This window comes from Gavia stellata, chromosome 8, assembly GCF_030936135.1.
Source record: "Gavia stellata isolate bGavSte3 chromosome 8, bGavSte3.hap2, whole genome shotgun sequence".
Taxonomy (NCBI): Eukaryota; Metazoa; Chordata; class Aves; order Gaviiformes; family Gaviidae; genus Gavia; species Gavia stellata.
Window position 1 is genome coordinate 43,476,614 of NC_082601.1, and position 16,042 is coordinate 43,492,655.

Genomic DNA, 16,042 nt, shown 5'->3' on the forward strand with positions numbered 1-16,042 from the left:
CTCCGTTTCTCCGCCTTACCGGGAAGGCTCTCCTGTAGGTGCAGCAGCCCGCATGCCCACCGGCGGATGCAGCCTTTATCCCCTGTGCAGCACCACTGTCTGGGATTGTGCCTCCAGGCCATGCGCCGCAAACTGCTGATCCACGAGCAGGTGGAGGAATGAGGTGTGGTGCCTGCCTCTCCCAAAGGGAACCACAGCGGCTGCCATGGATTTCAATGCCTAGCCATCTTTGAAGATGCTCGGTACTCACTAAGCTAATTGAGACGAAGTATTCTCAGGCAGGCAAGAACTAAGTATCATTTGTACCTGGAGTTTTTGCTTGGGAGGGTGGAGAACACCGTCAGGAACCAAGTAGTCAGGAGTGGTCCCATCAGATAGAAGCAGCTAGGCTGGGCTCCAGCACCTGCAGGGGAATTAGACAGCACCAGCAGGCAACATGCTTGTTTTGATCCTGGTGTGAATATGCATTTGGCAAATAAAGACTTAAAACTGGGAACCTGCAAGTTTCATGCCATCCTGCTGCCTGGGATGATCACGCAATGACGCTATCTGAGCAGCAGCTATGTAAAGAATGCTGCCCTCTTATCAGGGTCAAAAGGGTCAGAGCAAATTAAGCGCTTCTTACTGAGTGACTGCAAGGGGATATAATTTCCCTTTCTCAGGAAAGCTCTCTAGCATGAGCTCCTTTCTCTAGCACGACACAATTATCTCCAACCCACGACACGAAAACTGGAGCAAAACACTATCCTGGGTGGCCAAGGCTTTGCTCATCACTGCAGCGAGACTGAGACATGGCACCTCCTCACCAGTGCAGCAGAGACAAACTGGGACCACAGAGCTGTCCCTTTCTGGCAGGGAAACCTAGACCCTAGCTCCCTTCAGCTCCAAGGAAAGCATCAAAGAACACAACTTTGAATGCCTATCCCATCTTTCAACCAGTGTTTTATAAAACACTCGTTTCGCAAATGAGCTAAGCAGAGCCATGGGAAGCAACACTCTCAGATAGGCTCAGTTTTGACCAAACACAGATGGGAGCTCCCAGGGCCACGCACCTCCAAGAAGCTTGCCCAGGATCACATGCAAGTCAAGAGAAGGCCAGGAACATATGGAAGATTCAATCCTTTTCATCGACCTTTGGACCTCCCTTTCCTCCAAGACCTCCTTGAATGCAGATGGCTTTTGAGGTTCTCCATAAATGCTCAGCTTACACTACACCTGAGCAGGCACATTGCTGGAGAGCAGCCTGACAAGTTACGGTGTGCCATCCCACCTCCCCGCTGCTCTGGTTGCTTCCATTAACTTTTGCCCAAATGATTCATTTTGCCCAATCTTTTGTAAACAGCATCCAAAGCCAACTGGAATTTGTTGTGCACCTAAATTACACTTGCTCAGCAAGCTCTTCCACAGAAGGGATTCATTTCAATCTTTGCCTGTGGTGGGGGCACAGCAATGCGTGCCCTCTCTTTCACTGCAGCAGCTCTTTCCTTTCACACAACTGAAGCAGCATGGTTAACATCCAAACCTCACCGCTATTAAAACATGAAAGTTACATGTTGAAGGAGGAAGGGGAAAAAGAAACTCACTGGATCTCTTAATCGTAGCCCTGGGCCAAATGTCACTGCTGAAGAGCACAAGGTGGGTAGGGGCAAGTGAGGAGTCAATACCTCAAGCTGAAGAGCAAAGCGTGAGGAGCCTCAGACACATGCAGGTACCTTCAGCAGAGAGGCTGACCTTGTCACACCCCAGACAGCTTCAGCTGTCCCCCAGCTGACGAGGAAGCTATTAATGGATACACTGGGAAAGCACAAACACTCACCAGTCAACCACAGCAAAGGCCAGGGATGGGGAATGGTTAAGAGACCAAATCTGAAATGTGGTAAGCCAGGTTTTTAGAGTGGGACAGCTGTTGGTATGAAATCACAGGCTCCTGAGGCTGAGAGGCAATCTTCACAACCTCATCTGAGGCTGCAGCATGCTAAGCATTCATTTTGGTGGCAGGACCCATTCCCACCTCATCTTTCTTTTCCCCCCTCTTACACAACCAAAAAGTGAACCCAAGGGGGAGTTAGTTGCTGGACTACTGGACTGACCGACTGCAGACATCAGGAAAGCCGGTGGTCCTGCCCATAAGATGTGGCTGATGGCTGTAAGTGAAACACTGCCATTTCCAGTGAATCTGTAAAGCAGGCAGAATCAAGCCTGGGACACGACAGGCAAAAGGCAAACTTCCCCACGCATTAACATAGGCAATGGGAACTCTGGATAAGAGGAGAGACCGCAGATATCGCATGTGCACCTACGCAGAAGCATGGAGAGGACTTGAGCCATTTTATCTTTTCCAGTCTAATAAAGAACTGGAGACAGATTCATCCAACTGGCACAGCAGAGTCTTCAAAAGCCAAAATCTTTACAGCTGGTTTGCTAAGAGATGTTTTTTGAGGTGTTGGGAGTGGGAAGGAGGGAAGAGAAAAACACAGCTAACGCTCCTTCCTACAGCAAGGGGAGAGAAAGTCATTTCTTTCACAGATTTAGTTTATAAACAGTTTTACTTTTAAAGCAGAGTTAAAACCTGGAGAAAAAGAAAAGTATGCTAAACCTGTATTCTGTCATGCCACACTGCTTGCCTCACAAGCCAACACTGCTTTTCCTGACTGGAATTAAAGTCCTTTACATCCAAAGCTCAGCCCAGCTCTCAGTGTGCTGCTGGAGCAGGCAGGGAAGGCTCTTACAAATGCTCTACACCCCACTGTGCCCTGCTACTGCAAAGTTACACACAACAGCTTCACCAGCGCTACACACAGCACAAAAGGCCTTTCTAGGAGATCCAACATCAGGTTGCATGCACATTGCCAAGTGAGTTACAACACCTGGAGAAAACAGCGATACTGAGATGGAGGACACCTGTAAAAACAGATCTGGACTACTCCAAAGGGAACCTGAAGCCACAGCAGATGTTCTTTTCATCTCCACACTCATTACTCACTGCTGCAAGATGGTACCCCAGACAGGTAAAGAAAAGCTAACGCTAATTGCTCAGGATCTCATTGCACAGGAGAAGACAACAGTGGCTCAGGCTGCAGGTCCTCAGGCACGAGAGCGCTAAGATACACCTTCCTGGGAGAGTCATGGGATAAGGAATCACATGGCTGAGCTGCAACACACGCAGGTCCAATGCCCCGATAACCAGCCTCTGGAAGGTGGAAACGCACAAAGATCTTGCAACAGTTCAAAAAAATGCACAGCCTCCCAGGACTGACTACACCGGTTCTGCTGCGTTTCACATGAGTCCAAGGCACAGAGCCGGCCTCGCGCCTCAGCGCTTGCTTGTCATTGTGAAGCCACCAGCTGCATTAGTGCAGAGCAGCACAGCAGCACCAAAGCAGAGTCAGTCCTTTTGTGACTAGAGATGAAACTCTTAAAACCATAAAACATGGAAACAAAGAGCTAAGAGATCAGTGAGAAGAGCCACATTTCTATCCCGCTGCTCATGTATTTCAGTATCTAACCAGGCCCCGAAGGCTCTTTTTAAAGGAGTCTTTTCATACTAGTTTTGATACGGGAAGGGGCATGGGCAAGACTTGGCTGCTTAACTCAAAGGCACTGCCCTGAATACTGGAATGCCTGGCAGCACTTTTACCCGGTGATTGAAGTAGTTAGCCCCTTGCTGGAAATGCAGAATTACTGCAGACTAAATCTGGACAGCATTGCTTGAACCAATGCCAAGGTGCCTCATTTGTGTGACTAACTAATACCAAATGAATCATTTCTTTAAAAAAGAACTCCAACTTGGACTTTCAGAGACTTGCAAAAATAATAATTACGTTTGTCTTTTATACCCAAACATTTTGATCTATAGTGCCCATTCAAAGGAAGAAGCCATGAGTACAACTGCTGGCAATTATTTTTTTCATACTTCTAAGCACAGATATTTTGCTGTTGAAATTGAGATCAACACTTATTTCCTTCTCTCAATGAACATTTTTATGCTTGCCTGCTTTGATGCTGATGTCCAGTAAGAGGCTTTCAGAACATGATGCAAGCACGGTTTTTTTTAGCATGTGCACTCCTCTAATGAAACTAATAAAACATCATGCATGACAGAGCAAGAAATTAGCTTTATGAGAGCCAGGAGGATACAGGTTTAATTTCTCTTGATTCAGCAAAACAACAATAATCCTGTGTAATAATATGCCACAGTCTTGATGAAGAAAAAGTTCAGCATTGATCTTAAGTCTGCCTCTGTAATACCCAATCACTTTGCTATCACACATTGACTATCAAACAACCAAAGACAAAGCACCCTGAATTCATCAGGGAAGAACAAACCAGAACAAAGTGATTTCCCTTCTAGGAGTCTATTCTCTTATGCTGTAGCTAGATGATGATTTAACCAGCATTTTCTTCATGCCACACAATTGATGGGGAGCAGGCACGCTGAACTCGGCTTCTTCTTCACTCAAGTTCTGCGGTCCATCACCATTAGGGCTCTGAAGGGAGGCAGATCTCATTTCAGCCAGATCCACTTGTCACCAACATCAGCATTGTAGCCTTGCCTAAAATTGCGACCAGGAAGCTAGAGAAAGCAGAAAGTTCAGTCAGAAACATTTCTCTTTTCACTCTTGACAGAAATTCTTTACCAAGTGCCTCGTGGTATCTGCAACATGAAATATTTTTTTTACAACATAATGATTAGCACTCATAGAAAAATCAGTCCCTCTGAAAAATTTGAGCTGTGCAACTGCACGGGGGGGCTGCAAAAAACATTATGCCATAGTATATATAAAAACTAGGCCAATATGTCAACAGCACAACAGCATATTCCACCTGGATTCATCCAAATCTCCTCCCCTACACACGCTTGCTCCCAGTTTTAGTAAGCGATGACCCCTCTAATCACAGCATGTAGTAGAGGAATTGAATCAGTCAGTAGACTCTCATGCCAAAATAGGCACACATTATTAAATACATGAAATATTTCATGCATGAAATACTGAGTTAATTACCACATTAAATTAAACCATTCAAATGAAATTGCATATTTAGCCTTCAAGAGCTGAACTTAACTTCATTAAAGCAAAAGCAGTATCTGCCTGTCTTCATAAGCAGAGCCAGAAACCACTACTTGCTGGAAAAACTGAAGTTTCTCGAACCCCATACCCAAATTTCACCAGTACCCTGGGACCTAAGCAACAGCCTTCACATTCTGCCTCTGAACCTCGCTGACCTTTCAGGCTGCAACTCTTCTGCGCAGACCCTTAATGCTGCTAGGAGCAGCCTCCGTCTAGGCAGCTCGGACACGCAGCTTAGCCTGACTGACCTTTCTGTACCTGTGGTTCCCAAACCAGGGCTTGGGGAACCACGATGCTGCTGCTGCACGAAGTCACTGCTCTGCACAGTTCGTTGCACATCACCATATGCGAGGCAGCAGAGGGCTGGGGTCCGCAGCGGGAAGCCTTTCCTTCTGACAGCATCTCAAGAGTTTGGGCTGGTTGTACAGGTCACAAGAGCATCACGCAAGGAGCGGTTCAAGTCTAGTGAACCAAGAAACGCATTGTAGGGGGAAAGGCTGGATGGACTGGAGCGCTGGAAGGGGGACATCAGGTGTAGAAGGAAAGCTGGAGGTTCTGCACCCTCACCAGGGAGGGAAAGCAAATTGTCACAGCGATGAGAGCAAATGGAGGTGAAGTGCAGTAGCCTATACAGAGTCTTGGCATTTGGGATTTCAAGGAGTTGTGTCTAGACCTAGAGCTAAGAATCTGTTAGCTCCGAGTTCATGAAAGGATGCAGAAGACTGAAGCACACAACCCCCTTCCTGGCAGTCCATCTAGCCAGCCCAGATGTCCCACAAGCAAAACCTCACACAAGGGATCAGGAGGAAGATAACCTGCACAGTCGTGCGTCGGGATGCAAAGCCAAGCCTGGCCCGCTCAGCCTGCTGCCGTGTGCAGCCACATCGCAAAAGCACTCAGGCAGCATGACAGACACAAAAATTCAGTGGCCAAGCTATTCTACTTTCAGCTTTAAAGATTTGGTAAAAGAGGCTGTTTAAGTAGCAGCCATTTTAAGTGATTACAGACAGAGCACAGAGAGCTACAAGAGAAAGCCTGCCAGTATGATTAAAATAGCAAACTCCCCTTGCACAGCGTACGTGCTCTCTCTGCAGGCGAGGAAAGCTCTCCTCCAGGCCAAGCAGGCTGCGTCGGGTCAGCAAAAGCACGCTTATGCGACAGAAGACTCACCACAAGTATGCCAACAACGCTGTCATCAAAATTGTCTTCTACCAACTCACTTTGCAGAAGCAACACAAGTTTTTAGTGCAGTTTCAGCCTGAATAAACATAAATCAGGCTCTGTACCCACTAGATAACTAAGCCATGGGAACAAAACCTCCTGCGACAGGATCAGTGCATAAAGTAGCTACTTTGGCAATTACTCTGAACTGAGTGATCCCTCGGCGGAAACAGATGTAGATACATTTCAACCTTTGAGTCTCAGGTGTTAAAGCAGTCCCCATTGGGAAGTACTGACCATGACCTGAAATGCCAGAGATGGTTAGGTCCTAGCTCCAAAAGCAGAGTCTATCTCCAGAACCTCTCTTCCTATCTCCAGGAATGAAAAAGAGACAGAACACAGCGTTCACCTTCGAGATACAATAGTGGAATCAAGAAGCAAACCACCATGAAAAAAGCAAATGAGTTTTGTGAGAAAGTCTGAAGCAAGCAAAGATGCTATAATAAAATCCTTCCTTTAAAAATAAGCTCTCCACTGGCAGCCTTTACAAAAAATAAAGCACAGATCATCTGCTCATCTCCACACAAATGCTGGTTTCACACAAGACCCCTGACCTGTTCTGATGATTTTTCCTTTCAAGAGAAAACTGTAAGAGTATCCTGTTTGAGAGCGCTGCCCTGGCAGAGAGAAGCGAGACCCAGTCTTGATGAAATCTATACTCAGGCCACAAAAACAGCTATTTAATCCAGGATGAAGCCTGTTGTTTTGAGGAAGGGGGGGGGGTCTCTTTCTTTATTTGAAGGTCAAAAATAAGACACTTTTCCCTAAAACATCAAGATAACAGAAGACTTCACGGTCCTTTGTGAGACATCCCTCACCCTGCCTTGTCACAAGCCATTACAAGCCATTCTTGATCCGTTTTCCTAAGGTTTTTCATTTAAAGTTGTCTTTAATGTCTTGTCTAAATATCAGAAGAAACCATGCAGTCCTGTTAAAGAGTTACTCCTGCTGAGCAAAGAGGAGATGCAAGATGAAAATAAATGATTACTATCTCTGCCCCGCAAATTTACAGTGGTGAGCTAGGGAGGACATCAGACCTGCTGTGACCAGCCTGTATCTATTAATTCTAGCACAAAAACAGCTCTCCCTGGTCCTCTCCAGGCAGCACATAATTGGCCCTTTGATACTTCAAGAGATCCCAGATAACTAGATTATTAAAGCAACAGGAGCTCTCTGGGAAAATATGGGAGTCTACAGTTTCGTTTCTGGGTAAATCTGCCCTCTTTAAAAGATACAATATCAATCCCAACAGAATTCAAATTCATTGTCCAAAACAAATTCCCCATGTGCCTTTGGTTAAAGACATGCAATACATCAAAGCGAATTTTATAATAAGTATTCATCCATACTCCATCGTTCACAGTGGGCCTTGGCAAAAGCAGTTGAGTTTTGGGATATGTTACAGCCAGGCTTTCAAAATAGCCAAAAAAAAAAAATGGGAAGAGAAAGGCACAGTAAACAAATCCCGTATTACATAGCAAGCAGAATGATGTGAATATGTTCTGCGCACTCTCTACATCAGGTAGAAGTAACACAGATGACTTCCCAAGAACGGGCCCTTCAAAGTTTGCTTTTTACAGCCGTGTCCATAGTAAAAGCGCTGCACAACTAGAAACAAGGTAGGTCTGTCCCAGCAGAGCAGAGGAAGCAGGTGGTATTTTAGCACTTATCGAGCATTTGGAAAAATACTGGAACAGGAGCCATTCCTGTTCTTGTGGTCTTCTGCCTCTCCTCCTGCCAGAACAAGTGTCTGCTCAACGTCACGAGGAACCTGGATTAAAACAGCCAAATGAAAATTGTTGCAGCAACGTCGCACCGCGCGGCTGAATGGAGTGAACAGCATGATGCCAACAAGAAGAGGTCCTACAGTACCCACCCTCTCGTCTCTCTGCTGCACAGAGCAAGCCAGCTCTGCAGCTTTGCTGGATCATTCCACAAACTCAATCAAGCCCCTCACCCAGTGAGAAGCTACTCACTCCTTCTGGCTAGTTTTCAGTTAGTTTTCAGTGACTCTGCAAGCTCCGTCAGCTAAACACATACCAGACCACAGCAAAGAAGAGTGGTGGGAACAGCAGGGAAGATCTGGGGATGCGGGGCAGATGGTAGGATGTGCTTTTTTTGGGGACAACAAATGGTTAAGTTGGTGCTCCAGACTGCACCCAGCTGAAGTTCCCAGCCTGTTCTGCCCACGGCTGCTTAGCCAGCACAAGGGCAGGGATGGGAACAAGCGGCCAGCCCCGGGGCTGCTGGTATTGCAGCCAGAAGAGGTAAACCGTCCAGCCTAGAAAAGAGATGATGGAAGAGAGATAGGGCAAAGCTCTGCATAACTTACCAGTAGCTGGGAGAACACAGAGAGGGACTGAATATTCACTGTCTCTTCCAGTCAAGACACAGGTGCTGTCAAATGAAGCCAATGGCTTGAAGGACTTCTTGCTGAAGGATACTGCTGACACTAAATTTAGAGGGTCTCTATGGAAAACCAGGCAAGTACTTGGAAGTGACTTGCATTTCCCATGAGACTTGTGCATTATGAGTAAGTTTCCCAATCAGAACTCTAATGAAAATCAGCAAGTGGCTGGCACATTCACAGGACCACTCCATGCTTGTTACCTTCAAATCACACTTGAGTAAGACCAAAGAAAAAGCGTGACTTAATGGCCACATTAAAAATAGTAGGGCATCCTATTACGCATGATTAATTATTAACAACACATTTCCACATGCAAGTAAGAGGAGCAGCATACAGGGTCAAATAAATCCCTTCAAACTCTCTTAGGTCCTTCACTGACATCACCCCAAAGAGACCGACAGAGCTGCCAACAGGTTTGTCCAGCACCAAGAGGCAGAGAAACCAGTTGACCATCGCACCAAAGCTGAAGCATCTTTCCCACAAAAAGTAAGGAAAGCCGTGTTGTTATCCCAGCAACCATCTAGACACAGGCTTTGCAACACAAGAATTAAGTCTCTGCCCTCAAAAGCCTACAACTGAAGCAGCACTGAACAAGCAAACGGGAACAGAGATCCTACTAGACAAGCCCAACAGCTCACACGCATCCCTGCAGCTTGAGGTAAACATGAGCTCCTGCAAGGTCACTGCCAAGTAACAGATTTTTCCACTCCGTGGAAATGGATGAGACAGAGAATCAAGCCTTGGTCTGCTACATTACACTGTGCAGAAATTAAAAGTTGGCAGCAAGGACTATCTCAAGAAGTATGCGATAAAATCCACCACACAGACCATGAAACTAATGAAATGAGTTGTACCCAAAGGCAGAGCCAGCTCAAAAGAATGAAACTGCTCAACTTTAAAAGAACATCAGTAAAAAGATGAAAACAAGATCATCTCATCAGTTAAATTAAGAACTCTGCCACAGAAGTGTCTGTCAAAACTATAAACATGATGAAAAGCCCTGTAAAGTGGTATAGGCTGCAGACTAGCAACAAACAGCTTCAGCCAGCTGTTTGCTATACACCGCGGCCGCATTTCATAGCTCCTCAAAATAATTTCAAACCAGGTACAGGTAGAGCTCTGGAGAGTTTTAACAATCTGAAAAGGTCTACATCCATCAGTTTAGAGTCTGTCTTGTTTTCCAACATTTCAGGAGCAAAAAGAATTACCATTTTTTCCCTTCTATTCCTGTGCTGTTTTCTACTAATGGCTGGGCTTCACAGCTAAAATAGATCTATAAATAGTGTGTTTTGAGCAGCACGATCAAAGAGCACTTAAAAACAGAGTTATTACTCCGCAAGCATGGGCTCATTCATCAATATCCAAACCTTTTCATTTAGTGGCTGTTTATAACAAGCATAATAATAGCACCTTCCATCACTGCTGTTAGTGAAGACTACTGCTTTTTCCAGTAGAAATCCTGACTGCCTAAAGTTTATTGTCAGCGCGGGTTGTTGGCGCACAGCTAAAATTTGAGAGAACCTAGGAACACGTAGCTTGATCTTTTGGCTGTATTCTGGAAGTGTTTGGTTCCTATGTTCCAGAGCAACAGATAAAAGAAGAGAGGGGGATGTAATGCCCCCCAAACACACATTCAAGGTGTATATGGTTTGGTTTCCAAAGGATTGGCACAGAAGTTTGTTTACAGCTCGACTCCTGCCATTCTTTAATCAAACAAAATTCTTAAGGCTGTTAACATTCATCATAGCCCAAGTAACAAGAATACTCAAAAGCTTTACTGAATTGAGGTTAAAACAATTCCAATTTGCTGGAATTGTTCAATGACTGTTGTCCTACCCTTCATTCACTCATTAAAAAGACAGACAAGACAGTAAAAATATTTTGGAAAGAGAAGTGTCCATAAGGAGGACACAGCATATTTCTTTAAAGCCAAAGTATTTTTTATTTCAGACAACATAACTGAGTTTAAGCAGGAATCTGATTTTGTGAAAATTCATGTGACTTGCAACTTGAATAACTACAAACACTATAAACAATCAATATGTATCTCTAGCCTTACTTTTGCGGGACAGCCAAAAAGAAATAAGCAACAGAGTATGGCTGAATATTTTGTTGCAGCTTTTTCCCCACAGTGGCTACTTGCCCTAGTGACTGTTCTCCATAGTGGCAGAATAATAGCCACTTTGGTTTTTCTCAGTGAATTTGTTAGAAATGCCAGTTATCCACTACAGAATGCAAACCTACCGCAGGAAAAAGCCAACTAACTACATCCAAGTCGCATAAAGTGTAATACTAACCATAGACTTGTTTTTCTAACTGGACAGGTAAAATGCAAAAAGGTTCTTACAATAGCTTTCCTTGTTACATTACTCAAAGTAGCAGCAGGTCTCAGCAATGCCAATTCTACATTAAAAAGCCCAAAGGCACTTACCAGCAGAAAAATGCTGTCAGAAAACAAGTTAAAAACACACTAATGCCATCCCAACCAAAACTGTACCACCACACCTGCACAGTTAAACTCCCCAAACTGACACGATTTCACAGTTTAAGACCCACAGAGATGTTACCCCTGAGAAGCTGGAGCAAAGCAGGGAGCGCGAGAAATAAATCCAAGTATCCTTCTTACAGATTTGCCGAAACCTTTTCCTGATCTAGAGCATGATTTTCAATATAAGATACCACAATGAAACTATCCTCTGAGGGTTGGATTTTTTTTAATTACAGTTTCCTAGGAGATACAGAAGAGTGGAGTGGGAGCAGTTCACCTGCAACTTTTCTCCACTTTGCTTAATCAATAACAAAAGATCTTTCTTCCAAGCTATTTTCCTCGGGGGTTTATTTTTTTTTTTATTTAATAGATGTCTACCCTGGCAATCACATTCCTACATGGGTTAAGAGGTGTTTGGGAGAGGGAGGAGGTGCTCCTACATAAAAAAAGTGTTTTCTTTCATAGGGCTCAGTGGCAGACTGTCAGGTTTGAAATGGATTATTTTAATGCCAGGGGGATTTTACTGTCTTTTTGATTTACGTAGGTACCCAGTGCCTGGGACAGCATGGTCTCTCATCTGAAACAAAACAGATGCAACTACCAAGACCAAGATTTGAGGTCTCACAGGTTCCTTCCCCCTCCATATCTGGGACAGATATCCCTGCCAACTGCCCATGATATTTTTCAAGGGAAGCAGGGTAGAGAAGCTACACGTTTCTAAAGCAGAAGAGGGGCTGCTGTCATGCTCCCTCTGTATGTACAAGACTGGTGAGAGCAGAGGAGGAGTGGGAAGGTGGAAAGAAAAGGAAACCACATGTCCATTCCCACCCCTTTCCAGGTACCCTTCAGGAACAACTTTGTCATTCCTAGGTTTTAGTTGTTCTTCAGGTTCTTCTGGTCTAACCGATATTTAGCCAGGCAACATCTTGTTACTTTAGAAACTAACTTGTTACTTTTTGCAGAGAGAAAACAGGAAAAACCCCCACTTAAATTAAGCCTTTCCTAATTTATTGTGTGTCTGTTTTCATTCCTTCCTGGATTCAAGAGCAGACAGGGCTGGGCATTACAGCTGTCAAACACCTCCATTAAAATAAGAATTAGGAAGGGAGACCTTGATGCTAAAAAAATGAAAACTTCATCAAGCCAAAAAAAAAATGGCAGGAGAGAGAAAACAGAAGATTGTCAAAGGCAGCCACTATGGTAACAATCACAATCATGGAGAACAAGATATCCTAACCCCCTACTTCTGCAAAGGCAAGAGTACCATGAAAGACAATTCATGGCTTAGCTAAGGCTTATTGCAGCAGTTGTACTTTATATGTATAAGTAGAATTGGTCAAACGGTTTGGTGTTTTTTTTTTTTTTAGAAACCTGTAGCTTTTCTTGTAACCCAAAATCTGCAGCCAAAGGCCAAGACATTGAGGACCCCTCCACGCAGCATCACCACATTAAATCTCAATGCGTCATTTTGACACAAACACTCCCTGTTGTTGATCCAGACTCTGGCTGCCTGAAAGCTCAAGTATTTCTTTTGCAGTTTGGGGTATTTTAAATAGGAGATTTGTGTGTAAGCCAGAAGTGCTCTGCACTCTCAGAGGAGATGGGAAAGCGAAAGGACTTCCTCACCCCCTCCGTTTGCCAGCAGCCGTCTTCAGCCCCTTGCAACCACAGGTGCCAAGAGGCATCAGGGCTGCACTTCACATGCAACATGGGCCACATCAAACCTGGAGAAAGTCTTCCCTTAGCGTTCTCCCTTTTAGGCTAGTTATGATCTTCGCATTATAAACGCATGCTCTTACCATACTCTTATTTTTGGGTTGTGAGAATGAGAGCTGACTAATGTTTCAGGCTCACCTTCCCATCGCTCAAAAGCTCACAGCTATTTCCCTGCAACTACCTAAATAACTGGAGGCATGGCAGACATTGCACACTTCAGGATTTCCCCTCCTATGGTTGCATCCTTATGAAAAAGAAGGCAATAAAAAGCCTGGGGAAAAAGTGGGGGACTCTCCTCCCCTCCAACCTGTTGCCTCTTCTCCACTTGCTGCTATGCAAGACTGCAGGGGACTGCCAGCCACACGCTCCCAGGTCCTGGGGCAGAAGGGAGGAGGATGAGGAGCAGGATACAAAGATGCAGCTTGACAAGGCAGCTGAGCTGGTGCAGCTCCTGCAGAAAGGTAGCCATCCTACCCCAGCCACACGCTGCTGCTACTTTCCTTCCACAGTTCTGGTATTCACCTAACCCCAGCAACCCGTTCAGTTTGGCAATCTGGCATAAGACTAGTCCAGGAATAAAGAAATAAATCCCTGCTAGGTTAGGAAGCTGAAGGGACTTGCCAGAAACACAGTTATGGGAGCCACATTGCACCTTGTAGCTAGGTCTTTGACTAGCTCAAGCTTTTGTTGCCTCAAGGTCAGCATCCCTGTATTCCCAAAGCAGTCTTCCACCAACAGAGAAGGGTGGGAAAAAGAAAATGAGAACCTTCTCTTACCTTTCAGTGGCATATTTATTTGCTTTCTTGATGAGTTAAATGTTAGGCAGAAAAATCTGAGCCACTCATTTTGTCCCTGCTTAATATAGAGCTGCACTGACAAGGATGGACAAAGCAGAATCAACGCTACTGCTGAGTAAGCCTCTGCTTTCCTCACATGGTGAATATGGCACACGTGCAAAGTTTCTCACCGCAGAAAAGGACATCACACAAATAGATGGTTTGAAGGAGGACAATGAGAACCATCGAGTAATGGTGCCAAGAGATGGAGGTTGAAGTGTGCCAGGATCAGCAAACAGCCAGTGCATGGTGGGGAAAAGCAGTAAGAGGGTAAAGAAAGGAAGGGAAGGATGTGGCTCACCATTTCAATGCAAGAGCAAAAGGACACTTCAGATTGAAAGATGACAACTAAAACTGATCTAAGAAAGCCGTACACACAAGCACACGCGCTCACTGGAGCTGGCAGTCATATTGGGATAGGAAGCACCTTTGAAGACAGTTCAAGAGCATGGAATAAATTCTTCAAAGAATTCATCACACGCTGTCTGCTTCAAGGGTAGGGTACACATCCCTGACCTCCTTTTTTCTAATTGTGTAAGTTAGGCTAACAAAAGATACAACATTTTGATATGGGATTGCCTTAGTAGAAAAGGAACTTCTAGGTGCCTAGGCCTGTCTTGTCTGAAGAAGAATCTGTGTGCCCAAGCATTTGTTCGTTTTCTTTAATATACATACAGGCACATATATGTAAAAAATTCCAGCAAACTATAAAGAGGATAGGATACTCCTCCCACAGCATATTCTTACCCCCCTGGAGAAAGGATGGGGGAAAAAAACCCCAAACAAATCCTAGAGCACAAGATGCAAGCCACAGTTTTAGCCACATACGAGTGAAAAGAGCCCTTTTCTCCTTCGTGATTTCTTAGACTTGTGTTTAAAGACATCGGGGCAAGGCGTTGGGACAAAAGAGAGGAGCTGGGTTACATGAACCAGGGTCAGGGCGAGTGGGCTAGCACAAATGCTTTCTGCTAGGGCTGATGACACAAGAAAGGAGACTAGGTTTTAACCATTTCGCCTTCACCTGTTCTCATGAAGGAATTCTCCACTCTAACACCTGGAGTGAACACCAGCAAGCACTGGCCTCCAGGCTCTGGTACACCTTGTGATAAGCAAGCCTACTAATTTTTTTTGTATTTTTAAGCACAAAGTTTGTATAAATGAAATACTGATCATTTCCTTATGAACTGCAGTGAAGGGAGAGGTGGCAAAGACTATTTTAAACTTCTCCAGCTTTGTTTTCAGGGGTAAAGACGTAGGTGATGACTTGAATATGAATCTCAGACAGCTGCACTTTTATGTATACAGAAGAGAGCATGCACGTAAAAGAAGCCTTTTTTCACCACCCCTAGGAGATTTAACAGGACTTGCCAACAGCATTCGGGAGTGTGAAGTACATAAGTACATTATTTAAGTACACTGATTCCATTAAACAGAACCATTTGTTTTCGTCTTCTCTGCAAACACATCTGCCTAAGTGCTCCAGCTTCACAGGGCGCACATGGAGTTTGGAGCACTACCCATGGGGATTGTGCGCGGTTGGAAGAAAGCAGAGAGATACAGCAGTTGTTGAAAAAAAAAAAGTAGTCAAGTCTTTACTAGTCTGACAGTTCCTAAAATAATGTTGCTTCACTTAAGAATGAACATGCTTATCTCTGATCTACAGAACCTGACTAAAAGGTTACTTTTCCCTTGCCAGAAAAGCATCTTTAGAAGTTTATGAATGCCTGAACAGAACGTCTGAACCCTGCCAGATGACTTTATGGTAAGAGAAGGAGGCAGAAAGCCACCTCCTCACATGTGAAAAGAATGCTTACAGAAGAAATGTAGAGGATATACATAAAAAAGCGAGTTTCTAGTATTTAGAGCTGTATGTGGCTACCTCATTATTTTGGAAAGGCACACATACTAAAATCTTGGACTCTGAAGAGTGTTTCCTCCTCCTCCTTCTCAGTTGCTTCTGACTAATGAATATTTTGAACAAAAACCAGCTTCTGCCTGGCATTTGCAAATCCCTGAAAACCACTGTTATTAGGCAGCATGAATTGTGTGCATGCAACTCTGAAAAGCACAGCAGTTAGCTGCCTATTGGTACGATCAAGGATTTACAACTAGTTATAGGATTGCCGAGGAAAAAAATCCCCTATGCAAATCATTGTATTTATGTGGTAAACATCATTACACTAACTTTAAAAGCACGTATTTCCCACAAGGAAAAGTTAAAGTTCTGTAATTATACCATAATTAAGTCTTTACTTACAAGCCATGTGAGCCTAAAAACTTTATCGGTCTTCAAATCCAAAAG

At 44.4% G+C, this 16,042-nt stretch overlaps 1 protein-coding gene across 1 annotated transcript in view; it reads right to left on the minus strand.

Annotated features, from left to right (window-relative positions):
- Window positions 1-4,124: 4,124 nt before the first annotated feature.
- The window catches only part of NDUFA10 (NADH:ubiquinone oxidoreductase subunit A10), a 43,538-nt gene continuing 31,620 nt past the window's right edge, over window positions 4,125-16,042 (minus strand). The window contains exon 10 of the mRNA XM_059820327.1: window positions 4,125-4,573. Within this exon, the coding sequence (XP_059676310.1) occupies window positions 4,505-4,573 (69 nt within the window). The 3' untranslated portion in view covers window positions 4,125-4,504. The remainder of the gene's footprint in view (window positions 4,574-16,042) is intronic.